General features: G+C 42.3%; 1 protein-coding gene across 2 annotated transcripts in view; it reads right to left on the reverse strand.

Annotated features, from left to right (window-relative positions):
* The window catches only part of LOC117513551 (zinc finger protein 436-like), a 31,795-nt gene that overhangs the window by 6,388 nt on the left and 6,351 nt on the right, over positions 1-19,056 (reverse strand). The window contains exons 2-6 of one of the 2 annotated variants that reach the window (XM_034173709.1): positions 14,296-14,388; positions 3,700-4,388; positions 3,238-3,570; positions 3,037-3,148; positions 1,819-2,117 (exon numbers count right to left, since the gene is read on the reverse strand). In XM_034173709.1, coding sequence (XP_034029600.1) covers positions 1,819-2,117; positions 3,037-3,148; positions 3,238-3,570; positions 3,700-4,388; positions 14,296-14,335 — 1,473 coding nt within the window. In that variant the 5' untranslated portion in view covers positions 14,336-14,388. Of the gene's footprint in view, positions 1-1,818; positions 2,118-3,036; positions 3,149-3,237; positions 3,571-3,699; positions 4,402-14,295; positions 14,389-19,056 lie in introns of both variants that reach the window. The other variant, XM_034173707.1, reaches the window with a different exon arrangement.

Genomic DNA, 19,056 nt, shown 5'->3' on the forward strand with positions numbered 1-19,056 from the left:
ATATATATACACACACATATATATATACACACACATATATATATACATACACATATATATATACATACACATATATATATACATACACATATATATATATACACACACATATATATATATACACACACATATATATATACACACACATATATATATATACACATACAGATCCTTGCAACATGGGGCCGTCCATTATCCTGCTGCAACATGAGGTGATGTTCTTGGATGTATGGCACAACAATGGATCTCAGGATCTCGTCACGGTATCTCTGTGCATTCAAAATGCCATCAATAAAATGCACCTGTGTTCTTCATCCATAACAGACGCCTGCCCATACCATTACCCCACCGCCACCATGGGCCACTCGATCCACAACAATGACAGCAGAAAACCGCTCACCCACATGACGCCACACACGCTGTCTTCCATCTGCCCTGGACAGTGTGAACTGGGATTCATCCGTGAAGAGAACACCTTTCCAATGTGCCAAACGCCAGCGAATGTGAGCATTTGCCCACTCAAGTCAGTTACGATGACGAACTGGAGTCAGGTCGAGACCCCGATGAAGACGACGAGCATGCAGATGAGCTTCCCTGAGACGGTTTCCGACAGTTTGTGCAGAAATTCTTTGGTTATACAAACCGATTGTTTCAGCAGCTGTCTGAGTGGCTGGTCTCAGACGATCTTGGAGGTGAACATGCTGGATGTGGAGATCCTGGGCTGGTGTGGTTACACGTGGTCTGCGGTTGTAAGGCTGGTTGGATGTACTGCCAAATTCTCTGAAACGCCTTTGGAGACGGCTTATGGTAGAGAAATGAACATTCAATACACGAGCAACAGCTCTGGTTGACATTCCTGCTGTCAGCATGCCAATTGCATGCTCCCTCAAATCTTGCAACATCTGTGGCATTGTGCTGTGTGATAAAACTGCACCAATCAGAGTGGCCTTTTATTGAGGGCAGTCTAAGGCACACCTGTGCACTAATCATGGTGTCTAATCAGCATCTTGATATGGCACACCTGTGAGGTCGGATGGATTATCTCAGCAAAGGAGAAGTGCTCACTATCACAGATTTAGACTGGCTTGTGAACAATATTTGAGGGAAATGGTGATATTGTGTATGTGGAAAAAGTTTTAGATCTTTGAGTTCATGTCATACAAAATGGGAGCAAAACCAAAAGTGTTGCGTTTATATTTTTGTTGAGTGTGTGTGTGTATATATATATATATATATATATATATATATAAACACACTGCTTCACTTTAAATGAATAATACGTCCGTTTCAGACGATCAGCACAGACCCTTTCTCTTAAAGCCCTTTATTTTAGTCAGCATGTGGCTTCGTAAACTTGTAGCATCACCTGCTACATTGATTAGCAGAAGACTGCCCCTCCCTGAGCCTGGTTCTGCTGGAGGTTTCTTCCTGTTAAAAGGGAGTTTTTCCTTCCCACTGTAGCCAAGTGCTTGCTCACAGGGGGTCGTTTTGACCGTTGGGGTTTTACATCATTATTGTATGGCCTTGCCTTACAATATAAAGCGCCTTGGGGCAACTGTTTGTTGTGATTTGGCGCTATATAAAAAAAAAATTGATTGATTGATTGATTGATTAGCGTTTTACATTAGGTATGGGCATGCTCTACGGTCTTCTCGTTTTTTGTGGTGAGTGTTACAGTGCCACCTACAGACCTGGCATATGTACTACAGCTTTAAACGAAGCTTCGAGGCAAAGAATTTGCCTCGAACATTTTTTGTAATTGAATTATTCGAATTACTCGATTAATCGTTTCAGCCCTAGTTCCAGGTGTGCTCTCACCTCCATGGTCCCGTTGACAAGTCCATCCCGGATGTGGATTCGCATGTGTTTGTGCAGCTGAGCGGGTCGCAGGAAGCTCCTGGGGCAGATGGCGCAGGGATAGGGTTTGTGTAGCATGTGAGTTTTCTCGTGGGCTCTCAGATTGGTCGTCGTGGAGAAGGCCTTACCACACACAGAGCAGCTGTACAGTTTCTCCGGTAAGTGGATTTTGGCGTGCTCTTTGAGGCGGGACGGCCGCTGATAACTTTTACCGCAGATGGAGCAGGAGTGACGTTTCTTTCCTCCACCTGGACTGACCTCTGCAGGACGGACGGGAACCAAACATGAGCGACATACAGACAGAACGAGCTTCACTGATTTTGTGTTGGAAAAAGATGAATTCAGGAGCTACGCTGGATTGATATTGTCCTGAGACTGATACCTTCTTAATCTCATCTGACTTATTGTGTTATGAATCATCAAACATCTATATTTTAATGTTTTGCAACTTTTCAACAGCTCAGATAAATGTGCACTTTCTACAGGACATTTCCAGCATGCAGCATTTTCCCAGACTTTGGAAAAGTCTCAGAATGTTCACCATAAAAGACAGTGAGGAAATAAATTAGAGTCCATTACTTAAAATCTGGTGACCTTTGACACAGCACCGGCGGACTGAACCTGTGCAGTCACGAGTCCAGTGAGCTGAGCTTATGACCGCGACACGTCAAGTCTGCACGAGTTCACGAAAAGGTCATTTTCAGATTGTTGAAATACTCTGATGGTGACACGGTAACGACACAGATTAGTCAGGCTACAGTCAGAGTCATAAGTATTTAGACAGAAGTATTTATAATTTTGTTTCTGTAGAAAACCAGAGCAGAGCTGAAATGAAACAGCACTATCAGAGCGCTCACCATCCACAGCAGCACGTTTTGCTAATGTTATTTTAACATCCGTGATTACATCTTATTGCAATTTTCCAGCTGCACTATGCGAAGATGCAGTTTGGCATCATGACACATGAGTTTTTGCAGTGTGGGACTGACTGAAAAATCATACTGGTAACAATTATAAAGAAAAAAATCCAGAGAAACCTGGAAGTCTATGGTTCCAATGGTTCGTCAAAGTCTAAGACTCCGACTGTCTGTCTAAGATTCAGACGGATCGGACAGTTTGGAATCATTTGTGAACTGAACGCAGTTCTTGTTTCTCGCCTCTGTCAGAGGTTTTCCTCACCGGGCAGTGAAAGCGCTGCACCCTCATAGGACACCGGTGTGCATTCTGTGCCCTCCTCTTCTTTGATCTTGACCATCAGATCCTGTTGCCCGTTGGCGCTGCTGTCCTCTGGCTGTAACAGAAGGTACTGAATGTTAAATAGTTAAAAAAACAAAAAAAACAAAAAGCCCTTCTGCTTTCTCAGTTCTGCGTCATCATTACCTGGTCGCCCTCCTCTGGCAGTTGGGACTCATCAGCTAACAAGACGTCATCAGCTGGCGTGTCGTCACCTGGTGGCGCCGTGACATTCTGTCCCTCCCTGCTGTGGATTGCCAGGTGCTTCTTCAGCACCCCCTGAAGGGTGAAGCGTTTCTTGCAGACGTCACACTGGAAGGGTCTCTCTCCGGTGTGAAACCTCATGTGCTCCCGTAAACGACTCGCTCTGGTAAAACCACGGCTGCAGATTTCGCAAATGAATGACGGCGCCCTCTGCTGGATTTGATTCTGCTGCTGGGGGTCATCAGCAGTGGGACAGGCGTCCAAAGACCGCTCCTCCTGAAGTTAAAGACAACATGATTACTCCACTTACCAAAGACTGAGCCACGACTTTATGTTCAATTCAAGAACAATTCATAACACGCAAACAGTCAAAGATCTGAAGTCACGTCTGACCAGGACACTCACCTTCACAGGAGGTGTGCTTTCCTCTGCAGCGTGTTTTAGCATGTGCTTCCTCAACAAGCCCGGCCGGTTGAAGCTTTTAGAGCACAGCGAGCAGGGATGGGGGTTCTGTCCTGTGTGGAGCCTCACATGGTCCCTGAATGAAGACCTGGTGGTAAAAACCTTCTTGCACAAGGAGCAGGAGAACAGGTTTTCCTCTGCGTGGGTGTTCCTGTGATCTATGAGGCCCGTCCTGGAAGCGAAACGTTTTGGGCAAGACGGGCAGGCGAACGGCTTCTCTCCGGTGTGTGAACGTAGGTGCTGGACCAGATAACGCTTCTGAACAAAGCCCCGCCCACACACTGAGCAGTGAAATGGTTTTTCTGGGGCGTGCTTCAGTCGATGCCTTCGCAGGCACCCCATCTGGGCGTAGCTCACCCCACACTCGGAGCAGGAGTACGGTTTCTCACCCGTGTGCACACGCTGGTGGATGACCACATTCACTTTCTGGGTGAAGCGCTTCCCGCACACTGGACAGCTGTAGCGTTTCTCGCCAGAGTGTGTGGTCATGTGGTTTGCCAGCCGAGAGGGGCGAGAAAACTCCTTCCCACATTCTGTGCAGCGGTGAGGACCTTTAGACTGGCTGCCGGCTGCTTTCGATTCAGGTCCTTCTGGCGTGGACGGCCTTTTGTCATCTGGGACGCAGCTGTCCACTGCAAATGACAACTGTTACAGATCAATCAGGAACAAGCTAGCCCACGCTACACAACAAACATCATCTGATATAAAAACAGGTACAGGTTTTAAAACACAGCGTTGTTGTTCTTGACCTACGGTACACATCCACCATCATCACGTTTGCTGTGAGGAGAACATTTAGGATAACTCCTGGAAGGTCCGTTACACTCATGGTTTGCGATATCCTGACCTGAAATGTCAGAGTCCCCTTATTTACAACATCACCACAAGAAGGTGGGACGGTATGAAGAAAAAAAAAAAAATCCAAATTAATACCCCCCAACAGTGATTTGACTAATATGTTAAGGCTTTATGGCAGGATATTTCTTGTTTTGTTTTTGGTCACTTTCCTGATGTGATGGTCTAGTGGTTAAGCGTTGGGCTTGAGACCAGAAGATCCTCGGTTCAAATCCCAGCCTGACCGGAAAATTACTAAGGGCCCTTGGGCAAGGTCCTTAATCCCCTAGTTGCTCCCGGTGTGTAGAGTGTACCTTGTATGGCAGCACCCTCAAATCGGGGTGTATGTGAGGCATTATTGTAAAGCGCTTTGAGCGTCTGATGCAGATGGAAAAGCACGATATAAATGCAGTCCATTTACCATTTTTGCTCACTTTCATTTCAGTTGTTAATATCCATCCATTCCTGCATTTAAAGCCTCCAACACAGTGCAAGTTGGGGCACAAAAGCACTTTGTAATGTACACATTTCTTCTCACTGCACAGAGACGTTTTGGCATTGAGGACACTAAGCAATGAAGCGTTTCAGGTGGTATTTTGTCCCATTCTTCCCGCAAACACATCTTAAGGGGTCCAACAATAGGCAGTCGCCACCGTTACGTTTGTTATTTCTCCACACAAAATTCTCCACACATTCGCTATTAGGGACAGATCAGGACTGCAGACAGGCCAGTCCAGCACCCACACTCTCTTCTTCTGCAGCCATGTCTTTGTAATGTGTGCAGAATGTGGTTTTGTGTTGTCTTGTTGAATAATACATAGACTGTACCTGGACAAGATAAAGTCTTGCAGGCAGCACGTGCTACTCTAAAATCTCAGAGCACTTTTCTGCATTAATGCTGCATCACAGAGTGTAAATGACCTTTGCCAAGGACAGAGCCTACCCCAGACCATCACAGACCCTGACTGTTGGACTTGGTCTGTTTAGGTTTGCGCTCTTACCCTTTATGCACTGAAATTCCTCCCGATTCCTTGAATTGTTTAATCATATTCTACGGTGCATCTGGAAAGTATTCACAGCACTTCAGTTTTTCCACATTTTGTTACGTTACGGCCTTATTCCAAAATGGAGTAAATTCATGTTTCCCCCCTCAAAATTCTACTCAACACCCCATAATGACAAGATGAAAACACTTTTGAAATTTTTGCAATTTATTAAAAATAAAAAACTAATAAATCACGTGTACACAAGTATTCACACCCTTTGCTCAATGCTTTGTTTCTGCACCTATGGCAGCAAATACAGCCGCAAGTCAGGGGTAGAGAAACCCACTGGTCCGAGGGCACGGACCACTAACTTTTGACTCATGTCTAGTTGATATTTTCCCCAGCTACACTGATGTCCAGTTAAAAATCGTGTCACTCTAGTGATTAAAAGTGTTTGACAAGACTGACAATTTTTGAAATCTTTTGCCTTAAATAACTGAGCCGCTGTAGGCAGATTACAATGACCCATGCTGTGCCACTCACTCACACCACTGACTTCATCAATGAAGCTCAGTCAACAAAGAGAATTGTGTAAAAGTATGCGGTGTCCACACGCTACTTTCAGCCTAAATAGAACATCTTTAATAGGAGCAGCGCACAGAAAGAGCAGCAAAGCAGGTCCACAGACAGACTAGGGATGGTATTGATAAGATTTTATCAATATCAATAGTCAATTCCCATATTGATACGTCTTGTGAATTTTCTGTGTACTAAAAGTAGGCTTTACAAGTTTTCTATGTCAACAACATTTTACTGAGTCTTAAATTAAATAAATATGAAATTGGTCACTGGATCCTGGATCTCTGGACATAATAAACTCCACATGTTGGATCCTGGATCTCTGGACATAAATAGAAATAAACAAAATCTGCAGTTTTTGTCAAAAGCATTTCCTTTCAAATATTACTGGCATGAATATCTTTATTATCTGATTATCTGTTATCAAAGATAATTTTTTGGTTATCTGTGCCCACCACTGGTTTGGAGCAACGGAACGGAGTACGATTCTCGTTTCTTGACTGCAACAAGACAAGCGTCCCAGTTTGTGACTTTAAACTACACAAGTGAATCACGATTGACATATTGTAATGGCTTTGAGAGGGGTTAAGAAGCGGATTTTCTACTTCTGAAGAGCAGAGAATCGAAGAACCAACGAGCCAGTTGCGCTGCAGAAGCAGTTGGTTACCAGACCCGCTGCAGGGTCTGAAATCAACATAGAGAAATGATCATTTTCCCGACAAACACCCTCAAAAACAACGGCCGCTAAGGGATTGTTTAAGCAAAAAGGTTATTGTTGCTGGTTCGAATCAATTGTTAATGATACCCGAAAAGAACCAGTTCTCAACACGCAACCCTAAGACAGACACATCAAGAGTTACAACACTGCATGCCCATATATGGCACACATAAAAAGTTAACTTTGATCAACTGGTGCATTTTCCTACAAAATCTAAATGAGATGTGAAATTTTAAAATGATTTTCTTGAACAATCACAAAATTTTGATCACACTAGTCTGAGAAGCAATATATACAATTGCTGCCCAAAACATCTAACATACTAGAGTTTACACAGTAATAACAGATTAACTAACAACAGTAAAGGCTATGTTTGGGCTGCATAAGACAAGCACAAAGCCAGAATTACAAAACGAAGTATAAGGTGCACAGTACATTCACATAAAAGTAGAGGATCATGTAAGCAAATGTTTATTGCTTTACATATATTCAACACAAACTGAAAACGTTCTATCATGCTATAGATTTACAAATACAATAGTGATTGAATACATGTGCATGATGTGATGATTAATGCTACGCTGAGGCTTGCCGTTGGAGGGTCTTAGCTTCCAAATATCTGGGGCCACTACCTTGGACCAGGAGGACCATTAACAAAATTGGTGCTACTGGTCCTGAACAGCAGGCTCAAAAAAAATTTCTCTAAACCTGCAAGTCTTCTTGAATATGATGCCACAAGCTTGGTGCACCTATCTTTGGGCAGTTTGGTCCATTCCTCTTTGCAGCATCTCTCAAGCTCCATCAGGTTGGATGGGGAGCATCGGTGATCAGCCATTTTCAGATCTCTCCAGAGATGTTCAATCAGATTCAGGTCTGGGGTCTCGCTGGACCACTCAAGGACATTCACAGAGTTGTCCTGAAGACACTCTGATATCTTGGCTGTGTGCTCAGGGGCATTGCCCTGCTGAAAGATGAACCGCCACCCCAGTCTGAGGTCACGAGCGCGCTGGAGCAGGTTTTCATCTAGGATGTCTCTGGACATCCTGACTAGTGGGGATGTTTTTCATCAGCAGAAACCTGCTGATGAAAAACATCCCCACAGCATGATGCCGCCACCAACATGCTTCACTGTAGCGATGGTGCCTGGTTTCCTCCAAACATGATGCCAAAGAGTTCAATCTTTGTCTCATCAGACCAGAGAATTTTGTTTCTCCTGGTCTGAGATTCCTTCAGCTGCCTTTTGTCAAACTCCAGGTGGGCTGCCATGTACCTTTTACGAAGGAGTGGCTTCCGTCTGGCCACTCTACCACTCTACCAGGCCTGATTGGTGGATTGCTGCAGAGATGGTTGTCCTTCTGGAAGGTTCTCCTCTCTCCAAAGAGGAATGCTGGAGCGCTGACAGAGTGACCATCAGGTTATTGGTCACCTCCCTGACTAAGGTCCTTCTCTCCCGATCACTCAATTTAGACGGGCGGCCAGTTCTACGAAGAGTCCTTTTGGATCTGAACTTCTTCCATTTACAGATGATAGAGGCCACTGTGCTCACTGGGACCTTCAAAGCAACAGAAATGTTTCTGTACCCTTCCTCACATTTACGCCTCGATACAATCCTGTCTTGGAGGTCTACAGACAATTCCTTTGACTTCATGCTTGATTTGTGTTGTGTTAACTGTGTGACCTTATACAGTGGGGAAAATAAGTATTTGATCCACTGTCGATTTTGCAAGTTTTCCCACTTACAAAGAATGGAGAGGTCTGTAATTTTTATCGTAGGTATACTTCAACTGTGAGAAACAGTATATATATATATATATATATATATATAATTCAAAATCACATTGTATGTTTTAAATAATTAATTTGCAATTTATTGCATGAAATAAGTATTTGATACTAGAGATGGGTATCGATAAGATTTTATCGATATCAATACAATTATCAATTCCGCTTATCGATCCGATTCCATATCGATACCGCTTGTGAATTTTTAGAGTACTAAAAAGAGGCTTTACAGGTTTTCTATGTCAGCGGGTCAAAGAGCTTTTTCTTATCGTGCACCCGCTCTGTGGAACGGTCTTCCTGTGACCATGAGACAGTCGGAGACTGTGGACATTTAAGTCAAGACTTGAAGTCTATTTTTATTCTCTTTCTTATGAATAGTTTTTTTTTTTTATCTGTTTTATTGTTTTACTTCTGTTTTTAATTATGTATTTGAATTTTTTAATTTTTATTTATTTATTTAAATTTTTTATGTTGAACTGTTCTATGTGAGGCACCTTGAGACGGCTTTTGTTGTGATTTGGCGCTTTATAAGCTGATTAAATTGAACGACATTTTATTGATTCTTAAAGTAAATAAATATGAAATTGGTCACTGGATCCTTAAACTTTGGACATAAACTCTACATGGTGGATCCTTGATCTCTGGACATAAATAGAAATAAACAAAATCTGTAGTTTTTGTCAAAAGCTTTTCCATTGAGACATTATTGGCATTAATGTCTTTCCATGTCTGAGCTGAGCTCTTACAGCCGGTTGTGCTTCACGTCAGTAATTTATAAAGAATACAGCACGTCTTATTTTGGGGATAAAAATGTTTTAGTCAATTGTAGTTTCTTGTCTGTATTACAGCATTTGTAAAGTGGTGCCATTTTATTTAAAGTGGCAATTCGTTTTGAAGTTATTAATACCGACCGGACTCTTTCTCGGCAGAGAGCAACGCAGCGTTTGGAGCTGTGACAACGGAACGGAGGACGATTCTCGTTTCTTGACTGCAACAAGACAAGAGTCCCAGTTAGTGACTTTAATCCACACAAAAGTGACTCACAATATTTTAATAGGTTTGAGAAGCGGACTTGCCGTTTCTGAAGAGCAGCGAATCAAAGAACCAACGAGCTAGTGGATCGAAGCATTGCTTCAATGGTTCACGTTTCAAAGTGGTGTCGCGCTGCAGAAACAACTGATTACAGAGCCGCAGCAGGGTCTGTAATCAACGCAGAGGAATGATCTGACAAACAATCCTGACAAACACCCTCAAAAACAACGGCTGCTCTGAAGGACCAATAAGAGAATCGTTAAGAAAAAAGGCTATTGATATCGGTGGATTGAATTTCTTAACGATACTCGAAAGAATTGGTTCTCGATACCCAACCCTATTTGATACAACAGACCTTAATATTTGGTTGCAGTTCCAGAGCTCAGACGTTTCCTGTAGTTCTTGACCACGGTGCACACTGCAGTAGGGATTTTGGTCCACTCATCAATACAGATCTTCTCCAGATCTTTCAGGACCATGAAATGCTTCTTACGGAGCCCCTCCGTAGTCCTGGCTGTGTGTTTGGGGTCACTGTCATGCTGGAAGACCCAGCCATGACACATCTTCAATGGTCTTACTGAGGGAAGGAGGTAGTTTGCCAAAATCTTGCAATACATGACCCCATCCATCCTCCCTTCAATACGGTGCAGTCGTCCTGTCCCCTTTGCAGAAGAGCACCCACAGAGTATGATGTTTCCACCCCCATGCATCACGGTTGGGATGGTTTTCTTGGGGTTGTTCTCATCCTCTAAACATGGTAAGTGGAGTTGATTCCAAAAAGCTCTATTTTGGTCTCATCTGACCACATGACCTTCTCCCATGCCTCCTCTGGATCATCCAGATGGTCACTGGTGAACTTCAAACGGGCCTGGACATGTGCTGGCTTGAGCAGGGGGACCTTGCTGCCCTGCAGGATTTTAAACCATGACAGCATCATGTGTTACTAATGTAATCTTTGTGACTGTGGTCCCAGCTCTCTTCAGGTCATTGACCAGGTCCTCCTGTGTAGTTCCGAGCTTTCTCAGAATCATCCTTACCCCACAAAGTGAGATCTTGCATGGAATCCCAGACCGAGGGAGATTGACAGTCATCTTGTGTTTCTTCCACTTTCTAATAAATAATCATAACAGTTGTCTTCTACCAAGCTGCTTGCCTGTTGTCCTGTAGTCCATCACAGCCTTGTGCAGGTCTACAGTTTTGTCCCTGGTGTCCTTAGACAGCTCTTTGGTCTTGGCTATGGTGGACAGGTTGGAGTGTGATTGATTGAGTGTGTGAACAGGTGTCTTTTATACAGGCAACAAGTTCAAACAGGTGCAATTAATACAGGTAAAGAGTGCAGAATAAGAGGACTTCTTAAAGAAAAATTAACAGGTCTGTGAGAGACAGAATTCTTGCTGGTTGGTAGGGGGTCAAATACTTATTTTATGCAATAAAATGCAAATTAATTATTTAAAAATCATACAATGTGATTTTCTGGATTTTTTTTTTTTTTTTTTTTAGATTCTGTCTCTCACAGTTGAAGTGTACAACCCCTGGAAAAAATTATGGAATCACTGGCCTTGGAGGATGTTCATTCAGTTGTTTAATTTTGTAGAAAAAAAAGCAGATCACAGACATGACACAAAATTAAAGTCATTTCAAATGGCAATTTTCTGGCTTTAAGAAACACTATAAGAAATCAGGAAAAAAAATTGTGGCAGTCAGTAACGGTTACTTTTTTAGACCAAGCAGAGGGCAAAAATATGGAATCACTCAATTCTGAGGAAAAAATTATGGAATCATGAAAAACAAAAGAACGCTCCAACACATCACTAGTATTTTGTTGCACCACCTCTGGCTTTTATAACAGCTTGCAGTCTCTGAGGCATGGACTTAATGAGTGACAACCAGTACTCTTCATCAATCTGGCTCCAACTTTCTCTGATTGCTGTTGCCAGATCAGCTTTGCAGGTTGGAGCCTTGTCATGGACCATTTTCTTCAACTTACACCAAAGATTTTCAATTGGATTAAGATCCGGACTATTTGCAGGCCATGACATTGACCCTATGTGTCTTTTTGCAAGGAATGTTTTCACAGTTTTTGCTCTATGGCAAGATGCATTATCATCTTGAAAAATGATTTCATCATCCCTAAACATCCCTTCAATTGATGGGATAAGAAAAGTGTCCAAAATATCAACGTAAACTTGTGCATTTATTGATGATGTAATGACAGCCATCTCCCCAGTGCCTTTACCTGACATGCAGCCACATATCATCAATGGCTGTGGAAATTTACATGTTCTCTTCAGGCAGTCATCTTTATAAATCTCATCGGAACGGCACCAAACAACAGTTCCAGCATCACCACCTTGCCCAATGCAGATTCGAGATTCATCACTGAATATGACTTTTATCCAGTCATCCACAGTCCACGATTGCTTTTCCTTAGCCCATTGTAACCTTGTTTTTTTCTGTTTAGGTGTTAATGGCTTTCGTTTAGCTTTTATGTATGTAAATCCCATTTCCTTTAGGCGGTTTCTTACAGTTCGGTCACAGACGTTGACTCCAGTTTCCTCCCATTCGTTCCTCATTTGTTTTGTTGTGCATTCTCGATTTTTGAGACATATTGCTTTAAGTTTTCTGTCTTGACGCTTTGACGTCTTCCTTGGTCTACCAGTATGTTTGCCTTTAACAACCTTCCCATGTTTGTATTTGGTCCAGAGTTTAGACACAGCTGACTGTGAACCACCAACATCTTTTGCAACATTGTGTGATGATTTATCCTCTTTTAAGAGTTTGATAAGCCTCTCCTTTGTTTCAATTGACATCTCTCGTGTTTGAGCCATTGATTCATGTCAGTCCACTTGGTGCAACAGCTCTCCAAGGTGTGATCACTCCTTTTTAGATGCAGACTAACGAGCAGATCTGATTTGATGCAGGTATTAGTTTTGGGGATGAAAATTTACAGGGTGATTCCATAATTTATTCCTCAGAATTGAGTGAGTCCATATTTTTTTTTCCCTCTGCTTGGTCTAAAAAAAGTAACCGTTACTGACTGCCACAATTATTTTTCATGATTTCTTATAGTGTTTCTTAAAGCCAGAAAGTTGCCATTTGAAATGACTTTAGTTTTGTGTCATGTCTGTGATCTGCTTTTTTTTTTTTCTACAAAATTAAACAACTGAATGAACATCCTCCAAGGCCGGTGATTCCATAATTATTGCCAGGGGTTGTACCTACGATAAAAATTACAGACCTCTACATTCTTTGTAGGTGGGAAAACCTGCAAACTGACAAGGGGTCAAACACTTATTTTCCCCACTGTATATATATAGGGCTACTACTATCTGCACACTTGCTTAATAAAGTACATTTCCCTCTGCTGTGTAAAGTAACTTCTTTGGTTCACCACAGCCGATCTAGCATGGATCTGTATATTAGGGATACAGCGAGCCACAATTTTTCCACTTCTGATCCGATCCCGATACCTGAATTTGAATATCTGCTGATACAGATACTTTTCCGATCCGATACCAGAGCTCTGCTTTAATATTATCATTATTGATGATTTTACATGAGGATTTTATTAAAAAGGAGAACTGAAAGTTCAGCTAAAATTTGCCAGAAGGTGTATGTAAGATGAAAGACTAGATTTGATATTTTGGCGAAAGAATTAAGTATTTTTATAGACTTAGAGAAAAGACAGCACTGTCTCTTTCTCTCTCCATCTCCCTCTCTGTCTCTCACCCTGTCTCTTTCTCTCTCCATCTCCCTCTCTGTCTCTCACCCTGTCTCTTTCTCTCTCCATCTCCCTCTCTGTCTCTCACCCTGTCTCTTTCTCTCTCCATCTCCCTCTCTGTCTCTCACCCTGTCTCTTTCTCTCTCCATCTCCCTCTCTGTCTCTCACCCTGTCTCTTTCTCTCTCCATCTCCCTCTCTATCTCTCACCCTGTCTCTTTCTCTCTCCATCTCCCTCTCTTTTTCTTTCTCTCTCGCTGTTTTTGTGCTGCGTAAACTTCAAACTTTTTGGAAACTCAAAGCCTTTCAACTGTAAAACCGTAATTTTCTAAATGTATCATCAGCGACGCGCATGCAGAATTTTAATGGAGATTTTTTCCCCTTTCAGTGGACAGAATCTGTTCGGCTCCTCCTCGGCTGCACACTGAGCTGGTGTTTCACAGCCTCGGGACGCTGAAGCAGCTAAATATTTAGCACATATTTTTAGCAACAATTCAGTTAATTTTTCGGAAAACCCGTGCTCAATGAACAGACAATTTGAACCTGAGAGCTGAGCGGAAATTTTCCGCTACCCGCAGCAAGAACACTGAGGAAGAGAGCTCTCTCAAACAGCTCAGTTCCAGAAAACTTCCCCTCCTCCCCTGCTGAGAGTGTACTCTCAATTACATACATATACATACATACATACATACATACATACATACATACATACATACACATACGTACATACATATACATACACATACATACATCACTTGACAGGGAACTGTGTAGTTTATTACGAAGGTGATTACTGAGGCACAAAGAGCAACATCCTCTGAAGAAAATGGGGATGGGCTAAGAGGCACAACAAAAATCACAGAAAAATCATTGAAAAAATGTTCTGAACCTTGATTGTGAAGCTGATGACCATCCTCTCCATTCATCATCTCATCCTCCAGCAGGGATGTCCAAAAGATTCTGGACCGTGGCCTTCAGAAATCTGAGGATCATGGAAGGACATCATCATACAGTCAAAAACCATTTTTAATAAAAGATCTGTGGACAAACACACAAAACCATCCATCACCAGGGTTCTCCCCAGAAATTTTTAGTGTAGCAGTGCTGTTGGCAATTATTACCCAATGCGGCGTGCAACATGTCTCAGTAGTGATGTTAAGCTCGAGTCAGTCTGCTTGACACAGCATCGAGCTTTTTGAACCAGAAGTGTCAGTGAGCAGCGTTTCGAGCACACCCCCATCACATGACCACTGCGAGCGAGGTCTCGTTACGTCACACGTATCGAGCTTCGTGGGAAATTAGAATAATCTGGGCGTTTCAATATGACCCGCCAAGTATTTAAATGAGATCTGAATCGCGGCTGAAACCGTGGGTTTTTGAGAGGAGGAGATTGCTAGTGACATTGTTATTGCCGATTACCACGTGAATCGGAGCCAAGGAAAGCATTAGTTTATATTTAGGTCTCGTTTAGAGTTCATTTATTGTAGTTAGCAGGAGAGGCACTGAGGCAGAAGAGGAGCTGATTAAATCCCAGCACCGTTGAAATTATTATTTTTTGAATAAAAATTGAAAGTTGCACAATCACCGTCTCCTATCCCCTCTATTGTAATTTACAAATTACAGTAACACAAGTACCAGTTGCAGAAGCACGTCTTTCTCACTTTTCCCGTCACATTTTATCCAAATACAGGAATCTACATATAGTCTACAATAAAGGCTTTCATTACCATTATGTATGCATCTGTAGGGACTATTTATTACATTAACAAAGACACAATAATACATATGACATTTTATTATTATTATTATTATTATTTTTCAAGAACAAACCACATCAGTCATGAATTAATGCAAACATTTGTCAGGGCACTCGCTCACGGTAATTCTCAGAGCAATCCACCAGATGTCACCCTTCAAACTGTATCAAACGCGTCAAAGCAGTGTGTTGATTTTCAGCCACTTGTGTTGCAGTGGCTCATTGGTTCATGAGGCTTCGAAACTGCCATCACTATGCCTCAGGTACTTAAGTTCACAATCACACCCAATCAAAATCAAATCAATGTTATTTATACAGCGCCAAATCACAACAAACAGTTGCCCCAAGGCGCTTTATATTGTAAGGCAAAAGCCATACAATAATTACGGTCAAAACGACCCCCTATGAGCAAGCACTTGGCGACAGTGGGAAGGAAAAACTCCCTTTTAACAGGAAGAAACCTCCAGCAGAACCAGGCTCAGGGAGGGGCAGTCTTCTGCTGGGACTGGTTGGGGCTGAGGGGAGAGAATCAGGAAAAAGACATGCTGTGGAGGGGAGCAGAGATCGATCACTAATGATTAAATTTAAATTTTTATTATTTATTTAAGTTAAACTAAAATGATTAAATAAGCTTTAGCAAAAAGGAAAGTTTTAAGCTTAATCTTAAAAGTAGAGCGGATGTCTGTCTCCCTGATCCGAATTGGGAGCTGGTTCCACAGGAGAGGAGCCTGAAAGCTGAAGGCTCTGCCTCCCATTCTACTCTTAAAAACCCTAGGAACTACAAATAAGCCTGCACTCAGAGCGAAGCGCTCTATTGGGGTGATATGGTACTATGAGGTCCCTAAGATAAGATGGGACCTGATTATTCAAAAGCCTTATAAGTAAGAAGAAGAATTTTAAATTCTATTCTGGAATTAACAGGGAGCCAATGAAGAGAAGCCAATATGGGTGAGCTCACAACAGCATTTATTGAAGCTAAAACATTTACATGTACATTAAAATCATAGATTTGATTAAAAAAATGCTCACGCAGTAACATCAGTTCTTCTTTTATTCATCGTGGCCCTCAGTTGTTGCAAAATGACTCAAAGCTGCCTCGTCTCCTTCAGTAGAAATCAAAATTGTCTTCCATGTATTTTTAATGTATTTATATTGTGTATTTACCTTGAACTTACAAAATAAAAATCAATCAAGGAGGTGTCCAGGGCGTGATGTCACTGATGTGTGATTGCCATGGCAACAGCGGCGCCATTTCCATGTTGGTGAATGCATACGTTTCACACATGCTTTCACACGGTTGGGGATTTAGCAAATTTCAACAGAAATTGAGAGTTTTCTATGGCAACTGGGCTTCAAACATGCTCCAGCAGATACCCCGAAGCAAGCGAACACAAGTGGGCCGGAAGAGCTGCAGGAGCGAGTCGAGCAGACAGAGGGAGCTTCTCGTCAGTCGGGTTTGTGGCCGGGAGGAGAGACACGCAGATAATAACAGACGTTAACAGTCAGCAGCAGAAAATGAGTCATTTGGAGGAAAAGTGCTTAATCAGTGAAGTCCCACAAAAACAACACGGAGGATAGCATTATTATCTCGGTTCAAATCCTAGCCTACCCACCCTCAACCGCCACCCAGGGTGAGGAGCTCGGTCACTCGGGAGGAGCTCGGAGTCGAGCCGCTGCTCCTCCACGTCAAAAGGAGCCAGCTGAGGTGGCTCGGGCATCTTTTTCGGATGCCCCCTGGACGCCTCGCGGGAGAGGTGTTCCGGGCACGTCCCATTGGGAGGAGGCCCCGGAGAAGACCTAGGCTTGGGAACGCCTTCGGGTTCCCCCGGAGGAGCTGGAGGAGGTGTGTGGATCGGGAGGTCTGGGCGGCTTTGCTTGAGCTGCTGCCCCCGCGACCCGACCTCGGATGAAACGGAAGAAAATGGATGGATGGATTCTCCTGGTGTGTAGTGAGCGCCTTCTATGGCAGCACCTTAACATCGATATGAATGTGAGGAATTATTGTAAAGTGCTTTAAGTGTCTGATGCAGATGGAAAAGCGCTATATAAATGCAGTCCATTTATTACTGTTATTTCCTTTACACGAGGGACGGTAACTTCAGTTTACGAACCGGCGAAGCGTCCAGTCCACGCCTGACAGCTGTTGTGTGCTCCCCCACAAAAAAGTCACGTTAATAAGGGATGAATAAAAACTATCTGGTGTGAAACGGATGATTCTCGTTACTTGCTCGCAACAACAGACAGGAGTCCTGGTTAGTGACTTTAATCAGCAGAAAGGTGACTCACGATTGCAGGGTTCGATATACATTTTTTAACCTACTTGCACTGGTGCTAGTAACAAAAAATTACTTGCACAACCAAAAGTCAGTCTTATATCAACCTTAAAACTCCTCCTCTGATGTGTCAGACTCTTCCTCTCTGGGGAGCGTTTGAGGGGAAAGATGTATAATAAAACAAATGGTGACTGGTTTATAACACATCACTGTGTTATAAACCAGTCACCATTTTTGAGGTGAGTTTGAGGGGGAGAGAGAGAGAGGAACCGCAGCGGCAGCCAGTTTTTTTTTTTCTTTTCTTTGTTTACATGTACATGCACGAACACAACAAATAGAGCACGCAACTCGCTCCATGTGTGAGAGTCATAAAACGCAGGGAAGACGAAGACGAAGACAACACACTGGAAATTCCTTTTTTTCCTTATTTATTCCTTTATTGGTTCATTCTACTGGTGCTTATAGTTGATAAAACTTGGATAAAGTTACTTGCACCAGTGCTGGTGCAGTATAAAATTATGTGCACCGCTCGAATAATACGTGCACAAACTAGCACATGCACGTACTATTTCTACCCCTGCAATTGCTATATTTAAATGGCTTTGATGACTGATGAATAAATAGTCAAATTAAAAAACATTGCGAGATGATGCTACAGTATAACGGTGCGGTGCCGTTATTCCATTGTCTAGGGAGAAGCCTGACCACACTACAGAACTGCAGTGGATGATATCCAGAAAAAAAAAAAAAAAAACCTAAACTAAACAAAAAGCGCCAAATGACCATAATGATGTTCCTACATAATGCCAAGTAGTACATCTTAAATTAAGAAACTGAGTTTTCTAATATTAAAACATACTTTCCAGTTCTTATTTTAATGTATAACCAGTGTAATTTTCAACAGTGGTGGGCACAGATAACCAAAAAATTAACTTTGATAACAGATAATCAGATAACTGAAAAGTTACCTTTGATAAGATAAACCAATAAACCACCCAAAAATGTATCGGAAGTTACAGATAACCGATAAATTCCAGTATTGTCTCTGGTACATTTGCAACTACTAACAACTGAATTTGAGTTTTAACACCACGGATCGATTTTGGAAGCATCCAAAGTGACAAAGGACCCAACTAATGAGCCCACACTGTTTGAACTGCTGCTCCTGTTGGAAGCTACACGGCTACAGCACAGAAGCACCCTGAGAGCAGCCACAAAGCTTGCTCTCTACCAATCACACGGTCAGGCGGAGATCTTGAAAAATAGGCATATGACTTATGGGTTTTGTGTGAATACTGATAGAATAACTCCATTAATGTCAATTCTGTCATTTGTACAAAGTTAAAACATATATCTTTTAATGTTAAATAATGCACTAATTCTGAGGTTTTGTAACAAACACAGACAGATCGCCAAAGGATTCTGGGTAAAAGTGCGTCTGCTAACACTGATGGTTCAGTCATTCATTATGTAAACCAACACGTTAATGTGACGTGTGTCGTGTGGTTGGTGTTTACAGATATGTGCTTTGTAAATATTCCATTTTTATTTGTTAAAAACAGGCATTTTTACGAAGCCCTGGAAGTATCATCGCAAATGTTTTGCATGTGGAGAGATTGTG

Source organism: Thalassophryne amazonica, chromosome 7 (assembly GCF_902500255.1).
Source record: "Thalassophryne amazonica chromosome 7, fThaAma1.1, whole genome shotgun sequence".
Classification (NCBI taxonomy): Eukaryota; Metazoa; Chordata; class Actinopteri; order Batrachoidiformes; family Batrachoididae; genus Thalassophryne; species Thalassophryne amazonica.